Consider the following 23,120-nt stretch of genomic DNA (forward strand, 5'->3'; position numbering starts at 1 on the left):
TGATTAAGTAAATCATGGCGTTTCCACACAATGAAATACTAGTCAACAGTGGAAACGAATGAGGTAGCGATATATGTACTAACATGAAAAGATTTCAAAAATACAGTAAGTGAGAAAGGCAAGTTGAAATACGTAAAATATAAGCCAATTTTAGCTTTTAAACTAGGGATGTATTCACATAAACATAAGAAAACCATCTGGAAAGTTACATATGCCTGATCTCAACTTTTTTTTTTTGGAGAGGTAGAGAATTGTTACTTTTTACGGCAGGTACTTCTAGATTGTTGAAATTTGTAATTCGGAATACATTAAATAGGAGAGCAAGCTATAGTGCATGGGCTTCGAAGCCACACCACCTGAGTTAGAATCCCAAATGCCTTGTCCTAGAAGTGACAGGTAACTGAATCGTTCTGCGACTCAGTTTCATCATTTGTAAAATGACAATGCTAGTACCAACCTTATGAGGTGGCTGTGCCAATTAAATGAGTTAACACACATACGGAGGTGAGAAAAGGCCCAGCAAATAGTAATCACTCGATGAACTGTTAGTCTAAAAACAGAATTATTTGTTTGTTTGTTTGAATTACCAGAGGATAGAAGGGGGAAAAATGAGTGCCAGATGATAAAGGGCCCTGAACACCAGGCTAAGAATTAATGAGAATTAATTTATTCAGTAGGAAATGAGGAGCCATGTAGTCATTTAACAAATATTTGTTGAGTGCCTTCTATATGACAGACACTGTCCTACACGGTTGGGACACATGAGTGGGTGAAACGGACGACAGCATTTTAGAAAAGAACTGACGTAATCAAGACTGTTTTTGGGGGTATGATGGACGTAGGTCTTAAAAGTGTTTTATGTGTGTTTGATGGGAGATGATCAGGAATACTGGGGTGGGGTGGGTGTGGGGGGGTGTCAGGCAGGAGGCCATTGCATTGCTCAGGTGATGAGGGGCTGACACATAAAAAGGAAGTCAGGCCTCAAGCCTGGAAGAGGTGTCTAAGGCCTGAGCTAACAGACAGGAGATCCTTCTGTTAGTGTGGTGGCTGAGGCTGGGGGCATCGGCCAGGGGCAGGGGAAAGGTACGGTGGGCCCGAGAACCTCTGACGACGAGCTTTTCAGAGTCCATCTCAGCATCGGCCAGTCAGTTGGCCTGCAGTCGAGTGACCTGGTCCCAGTCCCGTGCTCACCACCATTGAACCAAGGAGCCCTGGACAACCAAACTTCTCTGGGGCTCAGCATCTTCTTAGAAAATGACAGGATAATCTTTGATGATCTCCAGGGACCCTGTGGGCTCTAAAATTCTCTTGTTTTCATGTCACCACCAAGAGGCGAATGAACAGGACTTCCTTTCCCGTTACCAATATATTATGTACCAAAGAGAAACCATTAAAACATAGGATTCAGATGTGCAGGATACTATATGAAAAGACTGTTTACATTCCTTTCCTTTTTGAGAAAGCACATATTGAATTTTAAGCAAAACATCTGCGTCAAGGTCTGAAAATGGGTTACTCAAATAATTTCCTTCCATACATGCAGCTGTTCTACAGCATAAACCATACTCATCCAGTGTAACCCTCATCTGTTCCATAAAGAATATGAGCATGCATCTGGCCCTTATTTTTAGAGTAAGAGGTTAAAGGCACAGGGGGTGAAATGCAGTGGAATCCACTGTGCCAGATGCAGACAGGCACTGAAGGCTAATTATGAATCATCACATCTAAATTTGTGGGTGTTCAAATTAGATGGCGTAGAATATCAAAAGAAATAAATTATGAAATATCAAATTGGCAAAGAGAAGTCACAAAAAGCTCACCTTTGATTTGTTCATTCATTGAACAAATCGCTCTCACAAAATAAATCACCAAAATAAACAGACTTTGACTCATTTCCCACTGCTTATTGGACTTTGGTTCTTTTTCCCCTCCAGGGTCATGGAATGCATGAATTTCAGGCTTGCCCTCGTGTTGAGAAAAGCCCTGCATGAAGACAATCAACTCTATGTTAGAAGAAATTGTAACTTTCTTTACCCACGAGTCATGGGCACTGAAGCCAGGCTCCCTGAGCCCTGATCCCAGCTCTGCCACTAACCAGCTAGGTGACTTCAGGCCAAGTTACTTAGTTCCTTACTGGCTCGGTTTCTACATCACAGGGCTGTGATGAGGATATGACCATTTCTACATGGCTTTGAATAGCATCTGCTGTACAGTAAGCACTATATATGTGTTTATAAAATAAATCTTAGTTGCTAGAGGCAACACAAGGCAGCTGAGAGCGGTCGCACATTGATTCGCTTAAAGGATACTTCCTCTCTGCTCATCCTACTCACTTATAAACGTATCATGGAAAACCAGATGTTAGACAAGGACCAGCTGTTCTTCATTTTTACTTAGAAAGGTCTGGGAGGAATTCACACCAAAAAACCTCCTGTCCAGGTTGCTGAAATCAAAATGACTCTTTTCTTTAAAAAAGGAGATATGAGTTTGTTGGTAGAGATGAAATTAGAATGCCTTGGCACAGTGCCCACCAGCCTCGGAGTCTGTAATTTCAACCCACTATTTGCTTGAGTTCTTTGAACCCATTTTATTCTTAGCTGTTCTGGTGTGTGAGTGATTGAGTTGTGTGTGTGTGCGTGTGTGTGTGTGTGTATGCACACACATGGTAGGAGGGAAAGGTAATAGCTCAGGGGGAGACATGATGCTTCAATGCCTGAGTCTGGGTTATTTTGATTCCAACACTTAGAATTGTGATCTAGAACCAATTACCTAATTTCTTGAGCCTCAATTACTGGAACTGAAAAATGGTCTTGACAAGTGGTCTCTCGGGTGCTCTTTTCTAGATGAAGACCTATTATTCTAAGTGGATGGTATGATGTATTTTCATAACGACTGCCCCCTTGCAGGCTGCTGCACTGTGCTGGCTGAGATGTGACCTCAGCGTATCTGGTAGCATAAGTGGTTAACAGCACAAACATTGGATTCAAGCCCTATGTTCAAACCCCAGCTTTGCCACTTATTATCTTGTGACCTTGAAAAATTGTCTGAACCTAAGCCTCAGTTTGCCTAACTGTAAAATGGTGATCATGATAATAACAGTATCTATCTTATCAAGAAGCATTTAGCATGACACTTGACGGTCATTAAATAAAAGCTGTTCTTGTCCCCAGGTGACCCAGTGAGATCTTAGGTATATTTACCTTTGGATTGTGATGGGCAGTTATTAGCTGGTTTTTACATGACGTGTGATTACAAAATACAGTGAATGTTTAAACTAAAACAAAAAATAATTATTACAGTAAAAGATACATTGCCATTAATCCCCTGAAAATACTTCCCCTTGCTTTGAACACACTTATCCCAACGTTCTTGCCACTTTCTGAAGCAGTTCTGGAAGTCCTCTCTCGTGAGGGTCTTCAGTTGCACTGTCGTGGCTGCTTCAATGTCTTAAATCAATTTAAAATGTTTACCTTTCACGTTCACTTTGGGGAAGAGCCAGAAGTCGCACAGTGCTAGATCCAGTGAATAAGGTGGATGAGGACACACCATCATGTATTTATTTGACAGAAATTGCTGTGTACCAGAAGCATGTAAGATATGGAGCCTTTCCATTGTGATCACAAAATACGGTGAATGTTGCTGGCAAGTGCCATCCAATGGAAAGGCAGAGATCTTCAATACAGGAAGTGGTACGTCGAACATTGGAAACTGTATGACAAGTTTCAACTTGGTCGGTACAGTCAGTCGGGTGTGAGCTACGGTTGAGACAAGGTGTATTTTCAAGTGTGCCGTAAATCATCCTCCATCATGACAACACTCCGTGTCACACATAGTTCTGGTATATGGCAATTTCTATCAAATAAATACATTACAGTGTGTCTTCAGCCACCTTATTCATCAGATCTGGCACCGTGAGACTTCTGGCTCTTCCCCAAAGTCAAAATGAGTCAGGATATCAAGGCAGCCACGACAGTGCAACTGAAGACACTCACAAAAGAGGACTTCCAGAACTGCTTCAGAAAGTGGCAAGAATGATGGGATAAGTGTGTTCAAAGAGAGGGGGATTAATGGCAATGTATCTTTTACTGTAATAAATTGATTTAAACATTTACCATATTGTTTGATTGCACCTCGTATTACCTTTTAAAATCACCAGTGAGAACTCTTTTAAAACATGCCATCTGCCTCCTCCACTGTTATTCCCCCCTCTTCTCCTCTTCCTCTTCTTCCTCCTCCTTCTTTAAATTTCAGAATAAATCAGCTATTTTAATGTGGGTCTGAGTGTTTGCCTATTTATTATATACATCAGAAGAGATTCTGGGCTTTTTGTAGGAAAGATTTCATGTTGAGATGCTTTGGTTAAGGAGCTGCCTGTCCTGTTGTTTCTTTTCCCTGGACAGCTGGACAGCTGCTGGAATGAGTGGGGCTTCGAGTGGCGGGATGTGGTGGGGGTGGGGTGCTGGGAGCTCAGCCCAGGGCAGATGGGCAGAGGAGTCAGTGAGAAGAGCCCATACAGGGAGTTCTGGCTTTGGCCCCTCAAATAACTAGCTGTGTGACCTTGAACAGGTCACTTAAACTCTCCAGACTGTAAAGTCTTCATTTGTGACATGAGAGGGCCAGCAATGGGCAAAAAACAGGAAGACAGTTCACCCTGGAGAACAAATAGTATATGCATTGTTCCCTTCACAAGTTATTAAAGAAATGCAAATTATAGGAATACAAAGACATCACTTTTACCATTATTAAAAGAAGAATTTACAAAACAATTTTGCTTATCTTTTGCATTACTGGGAGCAGGCAAAGTGGTATAACTGCTGGGATTGGTAAACAATTCATATTGTGTTTCATGAAAGAGAAGGAGGTAAACTTAGGTGTGAATCCTTATCTTGGCAACTCACTAGTTTTGAGACTCAACCTTTCTGAGACTCCATTTCCTCACTGGAGAAAAAAATGGGTGAAATGGGGATAATAAGAATAATGCTTACTTGATGGGTCATTGTGAGGTTTAGACATGATGTCGACAGTAGACCCGCCTCATGTTTGGCCCCTAAGATGCTGCTTATTGTGCTGTTGTGGAGAAGATGAAGGTGAGGATGAGGAAGATGCCACTGCTGCCTGATTCTGCCTGACTCATAGTAAAATGCCGCCTAAGACAAAAGCCACTCTCTTCTCCTTTCTTGGATTCTTCATCAGAATCTGACTTCTCCCTGGCAGGCAGAGCAGACAGTTGCTCAGCTGTGGCCCCACGCATCCAGTTTCCTAAGGGACTCTGACCCCAGGTGTCAGAGGACCCCAGGGAATCCCACATACGTGCCCCACACAAACATGTCCTACCACGCAACTGCACACGCACATGCACCACCACGCAGCACGTGCCGGTCCTCTCTGGGGGAGACATCCTCCCTGTGCCTACAACATCTGCCTGACTCTCCCTCCAAGCGAACACAGGCCAGTCCCTCCTGAGAGCTCCCGTTTTCTGATGCATGTCTGCTGCCACCATCATCCTACACTTCCTGTGTCTGCCTCTGGCCACCATATGTACCAAGTAACTCACCCCACCCTGGGGAGGCCTTCGGTCACTCATTTTCAAGTGCTTCTGAAGAGGGTTTTTCTCTTCTTCCTCAGATTTCTCCTGTGATTCACCTCTTGCTTTTCAGTAATTCGAGCTCAGCATTGACTGGAATTGCCATGGAGCCTTTATCTTTTCAGCATCAAAGATGTCGCTTCTCAAATGTTTCTTTGAATTCTTTCTCAATACCAGGTTGGTCCCATTTTGAAACCTGAGTCTGGTCCCATTTTGCAACCTAAGAAGGACTAAAACCTGTTTTCGGTCGTTAATTTTTTTCCCCTCAGCTGTAATTTCAGAGAGCCACAGAACCAATGAACTGAAAGGAACTCATGGATTCCTCATTTCATTCATGAAAACACTGAGGCCCTTAAGGCAAGCTTTGTGGTGCTCACACAGGCGTGAGGTACTCAGGAGAGAGGAGCGACCGCTGGGCTTCTGCCCCTCAGCCTGCCAGGTCATGCAAGGCATGGCTTCTGACAGACAATGACTGCGTTTGCTTTGATGGAGAGACCTGAGGGGCCTGGGAGCTCTGCAGAAATAACTCCCCACTAAGTGTCCCAAATCCATCACTCATTCATCTCTCTTCAGGCCTTTTGTAAATGACGTGTCCTCTTCCTGGTGACTCTAGCCATGTCACATTTACTCTCCAGGCGTTTTCTCCCTGAAGCCCACCCGAGCCTCCAATCCCAGGTAGGGAACCCTCCTGTGTGTCCCCAGCATCACTTTGTATGTCTTCTCTCTGGGCTGGGGATTGCTCACCAGTCTTGCAATACAGCATTACCTGTTTGCATCCATGTTCCCTAGAGGTCTGCATGCAGCATGAAGGCAGAGCAGATGCAATGAACTTATACCAGACTGACAGTGACCTTTAAAATCTCTCCCACCTGCAAAGACTCGGGCTGAGCACTTGAAGAAGGGAAGTCCCAAGGGAAAAGCCCAAGGACAAATGACTTCACAATTTTAGACTGAATGGCCCTCTAAATTTTCAAAAAAATTGGAAATCAACTTTTTACCCAAGCATATAAAGGGAGCAAAGCAATGAACAGGACCAGGTGAGCATACCCAAGCCCCCTCCTCCAGATTCATACCTGTTCTTATCCTGGGGGTCTGATTCTGCAAAAAGGAACGAGCCTTTGCGAGCATCCTCACCTTGTTACTTTAGCAGCCTGGCCTTTGACCCAGGGTGACCCAGATTCCTGTCTTCCCGTCAGGGGGACCCCAACAGAGGCAGGAAGGGCAATGTGGAGGTGGGAATGGAAAAACTCTGGGAATCAACTTCTCTGGATTCGTTCCCCACATTATCTCATGTAACGACCACCTCCCCCAATCCCCCAATGCCTGCCAACAAACAACCCTAAGATGTAAGTCCCTCATGATCTCCACTTTACCCAGGAAGAAACAAGGAGACGCAAAGCTCAGTAAGTCGCTAAGATCACAGAGACAAACCAGAGGTTATGTCGCCCAGAGCTCCAGGCTCGTAACCATTGCCTGTTTTTGTAATTTCCTACAGAATCTTCAGAAAGGGCCAGGGGTGCATAGGTATATTCTCCTGAACCTTTTAAACACTCATTGTACTAAAAGGACAACTAGGAAGCTTAACTCGGGTATTTCTAATACTGCTTTCTGTGCAGTCTCCCTGCTTGGGCTGCTCCCCACTCCTGGAACGAACCTCTTTACCTCCTGTGAAGGTCAGATATCCACTGGGTCCTATCTGTCTACTCCCTTGCAAAACGGGCTTCAACCCAAGTTAACTTCTCGTTCTCTATACTCCTATGATGATTATGGTAATATTCCACAGAATTGTCCAAACACCGGTATAATAATTTATTAGTTTATAACAACCATGAAAATAAATACTCTTGAGACTCTGCTAACTGCTAAATATATTTTTCTTATTTAATTTTCATGATAATTCCATAAAATAAATATATCTCCCCCCTTACAAAAATGATATCGAACCTTGATGAACCTATCTGAAAAAAGTAATGTATCCTAACAGTTCAGTGTGTGCGCTCTGTATTAGTCTGCCTGGGTTCAGTCTCAGCTCAGTAATTAGGGAAATGTGCACGTACTGTTTCTCTAAGCTTCAGTTTTGCAATCTATAAGATGGGGCTGCTGACAGGCCTAACATGAGGTCAGGTGCATGAAGTGCTGAGTATAGAATCGGCAAAGAGTCAAGTGCCCAGTGACAGTGACTACTTAATATTATCAGGAAGAAACAGAGCTTAGAGTCAACTCTCTATTGTCTGACTCCAGGGCCCATGCTGCCTGCTTTGCATATAATCCTGAAGTAGGCAGTTTATTATCTCTAGTTTAAAGAAATAGTTTCTAGGTTCAGAAAGGTAATATGACTTGTTCTTGATCACACAGCTGTTAAATGTCAAGGCTGAAGGCTCAGCCAAGTGCAGCTTAACCTGACTTCCCAACAGCGAACTGCCTGTGTGAATCTGTTCGTTTCATGTAGTCATCTTCCTTCCACCTGAGCGATATGTTCTCAGAGCCCAGCAAAAGCACTTCCACTTTCCCTGCATTTCCCAAATGGCCTGGCCGAGCATCACACTTGCTGTGCTCTCAACACACCACTGGTAAAGGAAATACTGATTGCCCTTGCTCAGCCTGGCACCCAGCTCACTCTTGAAAACCACGAGCAGCATCAGCCATGATGTGGAGACTCCTAAGATGGAAAGAATACAAGAACAATGATTCCAGAGTCACCTAAGAATCATCTGCCCATTATACTTATAAGAAATAAACCTCACATAGTAATTCAAGGTGCTTTAAGAAAGACGGAATGTTCTACAGGACAAACACCACAGCTTCTTCAGTAAACAGTGTGAAGAAAGAGAGGAATCTGTTAGAGACGAAAAGACTCAAGAGACAGAGCAATAAAAAACCAAAGTTTCAAAGCCATTCTGGGTACAATCAGGAAAATTTAAACATCGGCATGTTATTACATAATAATTTGGAATTATTATTTATTTGTTTAGGTATGATAATACTGGAGTGATGTTTTCTAAAAAGCCTTTATCTGTAAAAAGGATACAATGAAGTATTTATGGATGAAATGACACAGATGTGGGGTTTACTTTAAATACAGCAGGAAGGAAAAATATTCCTGGGAGGATGTTGATGAAACAATATTGGCAAATGTTGATAAGTTTTGAAGCAAGGAGGGCCTATGGAGGTTCATGATAATATCCTCAATGTTTCTGTGCTTGTTTGAAAATTTACTCAACAACAAGTTTTTGTTTTTTAAAGAAAGAATGGTGAGTCTCCAGCAAGTATCGGTTTTATTCTACAACTATTTTTCTTCCTAGAGAGTTCAGCTTCCTTGATGACATGGAAAGTCATCCTCTTACGAAGGTTCCCAAATGTACTCATCCAAGTGAAGCACCTGTGGTGATGACAGCCCACCTGCACCATCTGCCGCCCCTTCCCAATCAGCCTGCTTGAAACTGACCTTGTCACCTCCCACCCAACAAACTCCCTGTCTCTGCCATGGCTGCTGTCTCCTCCCACTCTTCTGGCAGAAACCTCAGCACGGCCTTTGCCTCTCTCCTCCCCTTCATGCCTTAGGCCAGGCAGCCAATGATACTCTGCAACATGACTCAGACGGACAACCTTCCTCTCCGTTTTGACTGCTCCCACCCCGTCTAACGCCTCAGCCCCTCACTCTTGGGTCACTGCAGTGGCCTCCTAGCAGGTCTCCCTCCTTTGACCGTCCTCCTTTCTGTGCAAACCCTTGGAGTTTGCAAAACTCCAGATTGCCACACTTGATGTTTTTCCTTGGACTTGCTCGTGTTGAAAGCCACCTGGTTCTGGCTCTGTCCACTGACAGCGCCCTCAGGTCTTACAGTTGGGCTCTGTCTTACTACCTTTAGCAGCTCACTGCATGCCTTCTCCAGCCACTTGAGAATCAGTCTGGTTACAGCTAGCCTGGAAGCTCAGTCGAGGCTGGGGTCTGTTCTGCCCCCTCGACGTCCCAGCACTTAGCTCAGTGCTCGGCACACAGTTGCTGAAGGTGCTCAGTAAGTACTGCTTGAATGAATAGATTTGTGGATGAGCCAATGTTAGGTTGGTTCAAAAGTCATTGCAGTTTAAAAGGTTAAAAAAATGGCAAAAACCGCAATGATATTTGCACCCACCGGATACCGTGAACAGAATCACTGGCTTCACTTTCCCCTCATGGATGCCTAACTATGAAGTGCTCTCTTCAGCAGAGCTCCTAATCTTGTCGGCCCCAATCCCATGATGGCCAAATCTTCAAGAACTTTTGTTGGGAGACTTTATCAAATGGTATTTGCTAATCCAAATAAAAGATATTCTAGGGTTTCTCTTTTCTCACATACACAGTCTAAACACACCTTAACTGATAGGTCAACTAACCTTAGCTTTACTCTGACTACATGTGAACTTGATCTGGCCACCAATGTCTCTGATCCTCAGTTTCATCATCTGTCAAAGGAGGGAGTGGGTGGGCAGCTGGTGGGATCCTGTCAGTTATAACCCTCTTGGTACTTCCTTTTATAGAAGCCGTGATGCCTTCTGCCTAAGGTGTGATATGCCTAAGTGTAGAGAGAGCTTCCTCTTTCTCTTAGGTTCCAGCTGCTTGTCTGACAGGGAAATCAGACTTGCTGATGTGACGTTCCTCTCTGGAATTCACCTCCTGATGGAGTTTCTTTCATTCTTTCACTCCATTCATATGTATGAAGTTCCTACTATGAGCCAATTCAATAGTAATTTGTCCCTCTTAGCGCTAATACGGTATCTCTTAACAAAGGTAAGTTATGCATCTTTTCAGTCTGCCTTTATAACCACTATGCTATTCCATATCCAAGGCAACCAGGTAGGGTGTGTGGCTGGCTCATCATTTTGTAAATGAGTCAGCCAGATAAGCAACACACTGAAGGCCAAACGGGAAGGGAAAGGCAGGGGCACCTAGAATCTATGTCTCCCAACCCCGGAGCCTAGACCCTCAAGCACCATCGCATACTGCCCCTGGGAGCAGGAAGCAGGACAGCTGGGAGGGAGCAGAGAACTGGGGTCCTGGCTAGTGGAGCCGTCTCCGCAATCTGTGCAAGAAACAACGAAGCAATGACCCACATAAGGCTGAATCTGGATCACAAAGATCCCCCAAGAACAGCTGAAGATGACAGACTCCCTTTTAGTCCTGGAGGTCGCTCAAGTGCAGCTCTGCCTTGCAGCCTGAGAAGAGCCTGACCAGGGAGCTGGGCCGCAGCAAGGCCCACGGGCCTGGGTGGTTCCTTCAGAATACGGAGTTGGAGGGAACATGACTCAGTCTCACAGGTGTACCACCTGTACCCCTGTATGAAATCAGGCCTGTTCATAATCTGTAAACGAGGAGGACACCACCCACTAAGAAGAGTTTTCTGAGAGGACTACATGAAATGTCTCACATGAAAACAGCGAGCTTGATGCCAGACCTCATTATTTCTCTTCCCCCCACTTTCTAGTACCCCTCTCTCCTCTCCTATGCAGCCCTGTAGCTGTGGCACACAGCAAGTGCTCAGCTACAGTTATGATTAAGGAATGGAAAGGCCCACAATGTACAATGGTGATTAAGGAGCCCGTAGGAGAGGGGTTCTGTGGAGGAGATACAGCCAAAGCAAAGACACAGAGTGCACTTTCCCCAGTGTATCCATCCTGGTGTGAGCCCCGAGCTGCAGCCAGCACGTGGCACACAGGCCTCTGTTGGCATAAAGAAAACTAGTTTCTCTAGAAAAAGAGTTGGTTACAGAGGGAGTAGAGGGTAGAGGGAGGCATTTTAAAGACGATTAAAACGTATTCTTTGTTAAGCAGTTTCCGAAAGTCTGAAGTTACCAGCAATTGGAAACCATTTCTGGGGCAGCCATGTGAGAAAAGCTTGTTGCTAACAAGTTTTGAATTGTGCTCTCATCTGATTTGATTTTTCTAATCAAAACTAGACATGAGAGCTGAAAGGGGCAATTAGTCAGAATTCTCCTTCTATGGAAAATTCACCAAGAAAATGATGGGATATCATTTCTTCCCCTTGTTCCTGCAACCATCAGGGTAAACATCTCTGAACCAATGCTGCTCCTCATCCCGTGGCAGCTCCTTGTGCATAAGCACAGCTTCCGAACTAACCTGCTGGGGGACCCTGGTTGTGAAACGCTGCCCCTTGGGGACTGATGAAGTCCTGCACTGAAAGGGAGTGTCCACCCCTGTGAGTAACTATCCTGCTGGCCTCTGGCTTCTTCCTCCTGGTCTCCAGGCCTGGCTATTCCCTCACCCTGGAGCACTTCTCTTCCTGACCCTCCTCCTCCAAACTTTCACCTGAGGGCTACTCCCCCTGCAGGTCTCCTCTTAGATAAAACTGCCTCCAGGACATCTCCCCTGCCCACAGTCTGGGTTCGCAAACTCCCACAATTGCTTATTCTTTCTCCATGCAGTCACTTCTCAGACTAATGATTCTCAACCTGGACGATTCGCCTCCAGGGGACATTTGGCAATGTCTGGAGACTTTTGGTTGTCACAGTGGTGTGTGTGAGAGGATGCTACCGGTGGTATTTAGTGGGTCGAGGGCAGGGGTGCTGCTAAATATCCAGCAACACGTACTTCAGCCCTCCAAAAAAGAAGTATCCAGGCCAAAATGTCACTAATCCTGAGGCTGGAAAACCCTGCTCTAGGATAATTGTTTACTTGTATCGTTTTTGCAATGGCTGTTTCATTCATATTTGTATCCTCAGTACAATGCCTAGCGCATTCTAGGTGCTCAAAAAAGACCTGTTAAATGACCGAATGACTTCCACCCCAGCTTGCCTGACCCTCACCAACTCCCTGCACTGGCCTCTCTACTAACCTAGAACAAATTCTGTGCTGACTCTGCCCTTTTCCCTCCATTCTACTCCTGCTCTATGCACAGCAGGTCACGGATGACGGGATAGGGCTACCTGCAGCAAAGCACAGAGCAGGACATCTGGACTATTCTATCGAGCAGGGCTAGACGAAGTCACCACTACGAGAAAGGGAAGAACGCCTGAACCAGCTGGGAGCAAGGCCAGACCACCGGGCAAATCAGGCAGCTGGACTGTGCCGTTAGGGGCTCAAAAGCTGATTAGTTTTCAAATCCTCCACATGCCTTTTATTGAATTAACGGACAGTGAGCATCTGTTTCCGAGGTTGCAGGAATCTTCTCCCCCTTTAGTGAAGGAGCCCTGTGTGATGAATACTTTCTCGAAACACTGAGTCACTGCCCATTTGTTTCTTTGTGCTTTTGCTACTGAGTTCACATGAATAATTACCAGCGTATTTTACATGGTCCTAAGGGGCTGGGTTAATTCTCAGCAATTTCAAGAATGAAATGTTCAGAAAGACTTTCAAGACCATGACACGACAGGGTTTGGGAATTCAAAATCACTGCTGTCTAAAACATGTTTTCTTATTTGATTTACTATATTTCATGTTTTATGTATATATTATAATTTATGTTCAAATAATATAGTGCAGAGAGATGAAGCCGGCAACCAGACAACGCAGAGGTGAGGGGGCTGCTGGATTTTTTGAAGCTAAAAGTCAGTTGTTTTAACCAACAGCCCCACGACTTCCCCCTTGAATTCCTTTAAACTCTTGGGTGAATGCCAAGCTGTCCCCATGATTTATCCACATCCAGTTTAACAACTAGGTCTAGAAAATTCTGGTACATCTACTACTATTGGAGCTAGTATTTCTGCTTCTAAAGATGATGTAAGAGTGAGATTCATTTTGATAGATTTTTCTAAAAAGATCAAGGCAAACGATGTATTACGCCTGCCGGCTCCTTTTCCTGTCTCCAAAGGAGTGTTCTGATCCTCTGTAAAAGTTCCGGGTCTGTGCCTGGCTCCTTCACTCCGATTACCTTAAAAGACCTTCTCATTTTTAATATCTGATCCTTATAGATGCTCCTTAAATTACGTGTGGATTCGTTTTGTGGGCTCCCCTGTTTTTCCAACTGAATTAACTTTCTATGTCTCTTTCGTATGAATATGTCTTTGCCTTGAGCAACCTTTTCTGAACTACATCTGGAAATAGCAATTGTTATCGCAACCTCCAGGGCTATGACAGCCCAGTGAGGGAAAGCACAGAGAGGGCTTCGCCCAGTGCCTGGGACAAAGTACGTGTTTAGCAAACAGTTATTTATTCTTATCATCTTGGCCAAAAGCGGTGTGTTAGGAAAAGGAAGCTTGTTCTTCTCAATCCCATCTCCCAAAATGGCTTTTTGAATCTTGTCATATTTTGTACTTCCTAAAAAGTGTTTGGTAATGTTTTTTAAAATTAGTGGGCAAGATACTACAGACAATGTTTTTCCATAATTACTATTTATGTTTTTCTTAGTTTTCCTGTGTTGTTTACATTATCTCGGTTTTCTGCTCTTGCACCAGATTGTTAAACTTATTAGGGTCATTGAATTACAATAGTTACACACAGATACTCCCTGCACCTTCTGCGGGGCTTCTCTTCCTTTTCTTCTGTAAAATCATTAGTGCAGGAAATGATCATTTGAGCTAATTCATCCCAGGGAGGTATTTTGCCAATCTACAAGCTAGCAAACACACTCATTATTACTAATTGGCCTGATTTTTCAGCTTGGTCAGTCCTATTCCAGTTTCCAGCTCAACCTCATTATTCTTGTCAGGTGGCCCATAACCCCTTTCTACTGCCATTGTTTTCATTAACTGTTGGCTCTTTCTACCCACTGGGCATCTCCTGATGGCCTTTTTCTGCTGAGTTTCCTTGGATTTCTCCACTACATTGATAATCTGTATTATGACCCTGGTTTCTTACCCTTCTTTGCCAGCTGTCTCACGAGAGCCTTTGATTCCTGAGAAACTCAACAGCCCTGCCTCTGCTTTCACTAGGACCCTCAAATCTCACCTATTTCATGAGTGCTATGTCCTATTGCTATGTGTGTGTGTATATATAAAATGTATTATAGAGTCCATTATACATATAATGACCACAAAAAGTTCTGATCTCAGCCTCTTTCTCAGTTGCCCAAATTAGCCCCCAGAACATCCCAATTGTATGCTACTAAGTTGTAGTGCGGACGGAAGGGGAGAGTTGGGCATGATGTCCCTGGGACATGGATGGGACAGCTTCCATCCTATTGATTTCCTACTTCTCATCATTTTCACCAGATGATCTTTATATAACAACTCCCTCTGCCAACTATTGGAAAAATGGAGCCACTGTTCTGGAAAGCCATAAGTCTTTCCTGCGTCCTTCACTTGACTAAGCTTGCAATGGTCGCCACAGTTCATTCTTAATGGGTGCAGTTTGTTGACTCCATTGAATTCCTAAGCTGGACTGACCCCAAAGGAGACATCACTGAACATACAGAACCTCTGGCAAAACCCCTCTCCCTCACCACACACACACACAAACACACACACACACACCTGCTACTTCTTTCTATGTGTCCATGTTGCAGGTGAGAACATGGGAATTATTACCATGAGCTGTCTAAGCAGTTTTAATTCAACTGGCATCTTGCGGCCTGGCATGTCAGGGTGTGAAATAATACACAGTAGGTGTTTTACATTTTTGTTCTTCTTGCAGCGACAGCTCCTTTGGGAAGCAGTAGAAGTGGGTGCCAGAGACAAGTGCTTCTATTATATTACTCCGCCCATGTCACACTGCCACTGTGGGGACCGGGGACCACTATGTACGGGAAGCTCTCCGAATGGCACAGGCTGGACTGTTGGAGTTGTATCACCTGCCTCCGAATGGCAAACTTCTTGAAGGCAGGAACTATGATTTACTATCCCAGGTGTCCCCTGTATTCCTAATATTAGGACTTTCACTTAGTAACTGTTTAATCCAACTGAACGTGAATGGGAAGGAATCTGTCCGTATAATCAGTCACTTACACACCTATCATGTGTGTCATGCCTTATGGACCCCGCTTTCTCTCCCTTATCCACCCCCGTGCTGGGCTACTCTCCTTTTTCAAGAATCTCTACAATACCTAAAAGTTCATGAGGGCAGGGACCAGGTCTGTCCAACTTATTGCTGTATCTCAGGGCCCAGCAGCGTGTGGCACATAAGGCCCCCAGTAAACATGTACTGAGCCAATAAATCAATGAGAACAAACCTGCTTCCAACTCAGGCTGCTTTCACGGAAAACTCTCTGCCCAATACCAAAGTGTCACCCGTGTCCATTTGTGTCAAACAGACCTATGTATGTCACTTGCCATACACAGAACAAAACAGACGTGGTGACACTCACGTGGGAGCAGAGGTGAAGTGGGCAGAGTCAGGGGCATTTTTCCAATGTGTGTGTATAATTAGTGTAAATGTTTTCAAAATTATAACTGATAAAAAGATTTCTAAAGGAGGCCGTGCTCACTTTAGTTGATGGCATCATTTCTGACTGTAATAAAGGTTAGAATTTACAGTGGACCAACAGTCAGTCAATGCCCTTCACTCAGTATGTGTAGATCACATGCCACAGGCATTCACACACAGTATCTTCCTCCATCACTCTCTCTCTCTCCACCCAAATTCTGATAGCAGATTTGGGATTTATTTGCTGCTGTAGTTTTCTCCCAGTGGGTTACTGTGGCTATTAATTTCAGCAGAAGCCATTCTGAAAACTGAAGAAGAAAAAGTGAAAAACGGTTGCAGAAGAAGGAAGCCTTCACTTTAAATCAGTTTCCAGGTGTGGTCCCGAAGGCAGTATCAACACCTGGGAAACTGCTAGATGTGTAAGTTCAGGGACCTACCTAACCCCAGTCTTCTAGAATCAGAATCTCTGGGGTGGGGAGCCCAGGAAGCTGTGTTTTAACCCCAGTATGCAGGATTGCTTATGCATACTCAAGTCTGATAAGGGGTGAGAGTGGAGTTCTAAAGCACTGCTTACTACTTTTCCAAATTCTTTCAGATATTGCCTAGGGGAGAACGGGGTGTCTGGAATCCCTGGAGGAGTTTTTTTATTATTTACCCTTTGTGGTCTTTGAATTTTTTTCAGCCACCCCCATGTCTTACCATTTCAATAGAAAGAGAAAAAAACAAATAAAGGGAAACTTTATCAAGAGCACTTTAACAAGAAAAGGATAACTCCTGGCAATTGTTCCTCAACTGTTTACCTAGATAATTACCCTTCTCTCCAAAATTACAGGGAAAGAGGAAGAAGATACAATGAGGATAAGGTAATACACTGAAAAAATTAGATTTCATTTTTTGGTCTTCTAAAAATATTAGAGGACTAAGGATAACCCTAAAGAAGACATCAGTCTGACAATGAGTCAAGTTAGGACAACATCAGGCTTTACCATTTCCTTACTATACAGCGTGATTTATTTTTTAAGCTCAATTATAGACAGCTCTTGTAGTAACAGCTTGTATAGGTTCCTTAATAATCGGAAGAGAATGGACACAGCACAATTAAGAGTTTTCATGTTTTAACCCTTGGGATGAAACATGAGAGACTATAGCTGCTCTCACACCTTCTCAAACTGAGCCTTAAGCCTGCTTTAGGATGAGCCATCCCACTCAAAGAAAACACAATGGCTAAAATGCTAGGGTAAAGTAATGCAAAATGCAAAAGACTCCACTACTAATCTGTTTCCCAAAGAAAAAAGAGAACTGCATGAACTAAAAGGGCTCATCAGAAATAAAAAACAGTAAAAAACAATGGGATGTAGAGATCTCTTCTCATCCAACCAAAGTTGTAGGATCAGAGTCTTCTATATTTAACAAAAACAATTTACTTTCAATAACTAATAGAGATCCAGAGTCCTGCATCTATCCACCTGCCACAACAGCCACAGGCATCCACTCCTACCAAGATACCTCACACCCTCACTGTAATGAGGTGTGCCCAACACCCCCCTTTCCTCACTTTGACAACTCCACATTACTTTAGACACAAGGAAAATGAGCTTGTGTTAGGAAACTGACAGGCTTTCTCATGTTCTTTTCCGAGGATTGTTATCTCTTAGGGTGGTAGAAGGAACGAACACTTCATTGATAATTGTAACGCTAATATTCATAAAACATCATATGCTCTTGAAAAGGGTTACAGAAATTCACGGATAGAATTGTGAACCATTTCAAGAGTAGTCTTCATAGCTTGAATTCCTTAAACACAGTACTTTGCAATGAAGTTAGCCAAATACAGAGAAACAAAACAGTTTTCAAGTTTTATTCTGGGTTATTTTTAACTCCAGATTTTTTTTTTTTTTAAGAAAAGGAACAGAATTTGGAATTGAGTTGGTGGTGAGCAGAAAACTACTGTTCCAATTATCTCTTCTTGAGCTATCTTATCAAAGGTCTAACGCACTTTTAATATTTGTGAATAAATAGCTTAACCACACAGATAGACTGCATGACCTTTCAGAAAAACTATGGACATTTACACTTAAAAAAAATGTTTAAGAAGTATGTTTGAAGCATCAAACAAATATGTAGCTCATTTCAACCAGGGATGCTATCAAATATGATCGTATTGAACTCCTAAGTATAGTTTGTTCCTCTTAAAAACTAGTTATACTTAAGGATATTCCTGACCAGTACCATAATCACAAAAGCCAAAAGATAAAAGAGAAAAACAAAACAAATCAGATCTGCAAAAAGATCAACTTACTCAAAAGCTAGCATTCTGAAGAAAATAAAAGTTTTTGTTAAAGGAGATGTTGATTTACAACCACAGTTCATTATAAAAAAAAAAAAAAAAGGAAAACAAACATTTAACAAATCCTCAGGACTCTTCTCAAAATCTTGTAGATCAAAAATGCAAAGAAGTCATCTCGCAGCTGCGATTTCAAAGAAAGAAAAGCCTGCATCTCTATAGTTAAGTATTTTGGGTTAAAACATTTTAGAAACTTTCTTAACTAGAAAGGAAACTTCCCTGATCCTCTCTGTGAAATGTCTCTGAGGAATTGTGTCTTGGCTAACACTGCACAGCGGTGTGAGTGAAGGAACCGTCCCCAGGATCCCGCGCATTAAGAACGTGGGGGACTTCTTGGATAACAAGAACTCTTACCTCGTCTTCTTTAAGCCTCCAGCATCCGCATCCATCCTTTACGAAGGTAAAATTGGGTACCGCAGAGAGAGGAAAGAGCCAACCAACCCTGAAGGCAGGCTGAGAGCATGCAGAGCCCCAGCTGACAGCCTGCTTCCCTCTCCTGAGGCTCTCTGCCTCAGAGGCTGCACAGAAACCAAGCCCGGTGCCAAATCTTAATCCCTTTGCAGAATCTCTCATGGAGCTGCCTCACCTCTTCCATTCCTGCAAAACCTCTTCCTGCTCTACTTCCTTCTGAAACCATTAATCACTGCAACAACCCACCCAGGAAAGCCCGATCTCAAACCATACTGAAAAAGCCTGCAACGTGCAGGGAGATGCGTGTTTACATTAGCCAAAATGAAATGATGTCATATCCAGAATCAAGGGAGGGCCTCCATCCAGAGTCAGGGCATCGTAAGAACTGCTGTGAAATGCAACTTTTCCTGATGGAGGGAAAAAAAAAAATTTCATCCTTGGGTTTTATGAAACTGGCTTCTATAAATTTAGGGTTAGTTGGATTGCTATGTTCTCATCAAGAATATCAGGTTTTTCAAATAGAAATTCAGAATTTTTCAATTACCTATAGTTTTAATCGAGATAAAAGAAAAAGGTAGCAAACAGAACTCAAAGTGTATTTGTGAGCAAAGAACCTGGTATCTATCGAGGTGGGAATGGTGGAAGGCACCACCCCAGGGGTGTGGGAACCTGACGTGCGGAAGGATACCAGAGATGTAAACGCCTCACGAAAGGTAGTGCTTCCTTAAGCCAGAAGTCTGGTTTTCCATCTATAACTTGTAATGAACAACAAAGCCCAGGGAATCCCAGGACCATGACTGATGGGCAACTGTTACTGATGACTTCAGGATCTTATGGTCCCTGATTGGGGTGGGATGGGAAGATCTGAGAGGCCGTGCTGCTGCGGGATGAGAAAGGGGTCAGCGGAAGGGAAAGAGTTTGTCACTGGCACCCGCTTGGGAGGAAGACCAGGTAAGGTGTCACAACTGACCAGCAGCTGGCTTCAGACTGGCGGGGATGCCAGAGGCAGACTGTTTGTTTCTGGATGTGTTACTGATCACGAAGTGGTCTTTTTGGAAGTACTGACCAGGTGCGAGGCAGTGTGCTAAGTAAGCACGTTACGTGACACCTCATTTAAGCCTCACCACCACCCTATGAGTAGAGACTCTTACTGTTCCTGTTCCGCAGACGAAGCAAGTGAAGCTCGGAGAGGTTAAGTAGTGGCAGGCTGGTGCGCAGTGCCACCAGCTTGGTGTGGTGCACTCCTTACCACTAGTCTATGGCTCCTGCCAGCTCCGCCAGCTCTCAGCCATGTCACTGTAAGCATGCTCTGCACGCTGCAAAGTGACAAAGTGCTACTATTAGGTTGGTGCAAAAGTAACTGCGGTTTGAAAGGTTAAAAATAATTGCAAAAACTGCAATGACGTTTGCACCAACCTAATACGTAAAGGTGAGGGAAGCATGTGCTTGTAACTCCCCAAATGCATACTCCAAACCCTTGGCTGTTGCTGCCCAGGAGTGCCAGGCCACGGAGCTCCTGACCTGCTTGCCAGGCCCTTGGCAGGAAGGTGGAACCTCCAAATGTAGGTATGAGAATCAAATGCCACATAAAAGGACCTCTGGCCTGACCCAGTTGGGTCATGAACCAGTTGTGTGACCTCAGTCAATCCACTTCCTTTTCTGAATCTCAGGAGGTTCACTTCAGTGGGCTCTAGGGCTCCTTCCAGCGTGAAATTTCTATGACACACGATTTTAAGTGATGTGGGTGAGATATTATTTTTTTAAAACCAGAATAATAATAATAATAATAAATAGTAATAGCCACCCAGTCTGTGGTACTTTGTTACAGAAGCTCTAGGAGAAAAAGAAGACTAACCACTCCCATTTATTGAATTGGTGAACTATGCAATAGGCACTGTCCTTAGGGCATCACGTGAATATTCTTGCTTGTCCTTATAAAAGTCCCCAAGAGGCAGTTATGCCCATTCCACAGATGTGGAAATGGAGGATCAGAGGGGATGAGTGATTTGTGCAGAGCCAGTCGCACAGCTGGTAAAGGGATCAATCCCAGAGCCCACATATACTGTCTGCCCCAACACTCTCGTTGCTCAGCACAGTTTGGCAGCAGCTCTTTGGAAACCTCCACCAGAACCTGTACATCCCATTTTAGTGAACAGACATTTTTGCACATGTGCTCCACGCTGTGCACTGCACAGGGTGTACATATAGTCCTACCTTCCAAATGCTCCCAACCTAATGGGTCAGGAGGGGATTACTCTGCCACCAGGGGGAGTGGGGGAAGTGCTACAATTGAACCACCAAAGATGATGGGGCAAGTGACACATTATTTCAAAATCATCCAGATGACTGCTACCCTGCTCAGTGGTGCTAAATGTCCATCCTTAAAGGTTGGGTCCGATTTGGGCTCACAGGCAAGTCCATCAGAGCCACGTCTGGGAAATACAGTGGGCCATCAAGTTGGGGATACCATTTGTGGTCACACGCTAGGTGTGGCTGTAAAGTACTGAGATGGATTTTCTGTGTGGCCCAGACTAGCTCTGAAGGCAATTCCCAAAGGGCAGCTTTTCCAACCAGGATACCATCTCCAGACTAAAGGCAGAGCTACTCAAACCAATTCCAAAAGACCAGGCTTCCCCAAGCACAGCACTTGCCCCCCCACCCCACCCCGAGGCAACAGCCTGCAGCATCCTCTACTGTGCAATCCCCGTCAGCAGGTCCAGGTTACCTTGCTACTCAGCTGTGCCCCCAGCATCTGGCACGGCGCTTGGCACAGGGGGACGCTCAGTCAGTATTTGTTGGCTGAATGATAGGTTAGAATGTAAAAATTCTGGATTCTTTGTTTTTAAAAATCATTTTATTATTTGGTCTCATTTACATATCTGCCTATTGACCATGGACACATTCCCAGCTGAGCCCAATGGCCAAATCAAGACGGTACTTCCCCAGTCTGTCTACTAGGCCAGGCTGTGGGTGGTCACCCTGGCCAGAATGGCTCTGACACTTTCCCATCATGTACCTATTTGTGGCTACTCCTGCATTCACAGTGAGGAGGAGTGCAAAGCACTAATGAGGCCACCATACACATTGCTTAGGGCTTGTAGCCAAATGGGCTGACTGGTTCCTCGCTTAGTGCCAGCTCTAGAAGTCAGGCAACACTGGGGAACGTTTCTACAACCCCATCAGGGTTGGCCAGGGCACCTTTGTACCCCATAGCCAATCTGGCCTCCTAACAGATCTAAGTCTGGGGGAAGCAGGGCTGTCCCAGGAGCCATCCCCCAACCACAGCCAGCCTCCAGACTCCATACACATTCCAAAAAACGGGTTAATATCTTTGAGACTATAATGGGGTTGCTCCAAATAAACAGGAGCAAATGGCATTCAGAATAGATCTCAGGATAGTCAGGAGCCAACGAGGTTTCTTCAGTTTTCTGTCATCATCAATCGCCCCTTCCTCCTCTTTGTGATTATTCCTGGTGTGTGTTTGTGGCTGGCTTCCTAATTAGCCACAGAAACAAGCCAATCCAAGGCGGACCAACATCTCCCTGCCTTTAGGATTCCCAGGACTAAAGGAATTCCTTTGGGTCTAATGTGACCCCTGGGGCTTGCCTATCTACCACTAGCGGGGTGCTCTGTCACCAGCTGTGAGACCTTATCTGGCTATTTAATCTTTCACTGCCTCACTTTCCTCATCTTTAAACAATGCTAATAACAGTAACCTCAAACACAAGGTTGCTAAATGAGCAAATACCCATAAAGGACTTAGAACAGTGCCAGGTCCAGAGCGGGTTCTGACTACATGTCAAATGTTGTTTCAGACTCGCTGGGAGTGGGGAAGGAGCCCGATGATGGGCCCAGCTGATAGGAGGAAGGGAATTCATACACAGTAGTGCCTCGGTTTCCGAACATCTCCGTTGATGAACATTTTGGTTTACGAACACCGTAAACCCGGAAGTGCTCTGGTTTTTGAACACGCCTTGGAAGTCGAACATGTCACGCGGCTTCTGCTGAGTGCAAGATCCTGAGGCCTAGCTGTCGGCTGTTTTCCAATGTTTCAGAACTCGAATGGTCTTCCAGAACGGATTACGTTAGAAAACCGAGGTACCACTGTATTTGTGCATCTATTAACTATGTCATTCTGCACGAGTGATGTATGCCCTGTTTAATGCCACAGAAGAATTTGGTGTGGTTTCTATATTAAACTCCATAAAATCAAACAACACCGTCCAGTTCTAAGATGGATTTAGAGACCCAAGTCATAGGAGGGAAGCCACTTTGGCTAACCACGGCGTGTAGCGCAGAGCTTCTTGGCTTATGGAGCAATAAGAGAAACACACCAAGGGGTATCACAGATGGTATCCAATCAGAAAAAGTGGAAGGGATCAAGCTGAGAGAAACTTTTTCCTGGCTCCAAATTTCAAGAGGAATTTATAAGTCGGGATATAGGGCACCGGGGAACATAAAGGGCAATGCTTTCCCCAGGACTTGCCAAGG

General features: G+C 44.3%; 1 protein-coding gene across 5 annotated transcripts in view; it reads right to left on the reverse strand.

Annotated features, from left to right (window-relative positions):
* PLCE1 (phospholipase C epsilon 1) overlaps positions 1-23,120 on the reverse strand; it is a 290,018-nt gene that overhangs the window by 185,596 nt on the left and 81,302 nt on the right. Inside the window, exon 1 of one of the 5 annotated variants that reach the window (XM_019739819.2) lies at positions 18,573-18,910. The exons of the other annotated variants lie outside the window; for them this stretch is intronic. Within the exon in view, the coding sequence (XP_019595378.1) occupies positions 18,573-18,791 (219 nt within the window). The 5' untranslated portion in view covers positions 18,792-18,910. Of the gene's footprint in view, positions 1-18,572; positions 18,911-23,120 lie in introns of those variants that run through there. 5 annotated transcript variants of the gene reach the window in all.

This window comes from Rhinolophus sinicus, linkage group LG07 (assembly GCF_036562045.2).
Source record: "Rhinolophus sinicus isolate RSC01 linkage group LG07, ASM3656204v1, whole genome shotgun sequence".
NCBI classification, from domain to species: domain Eukaryota; kingdom Metazoa; phylum Chordata; class Mammalia; order Chiroptera; family Rhinolophidae; genus Rhinolophus; species Rhinolophus sinicus.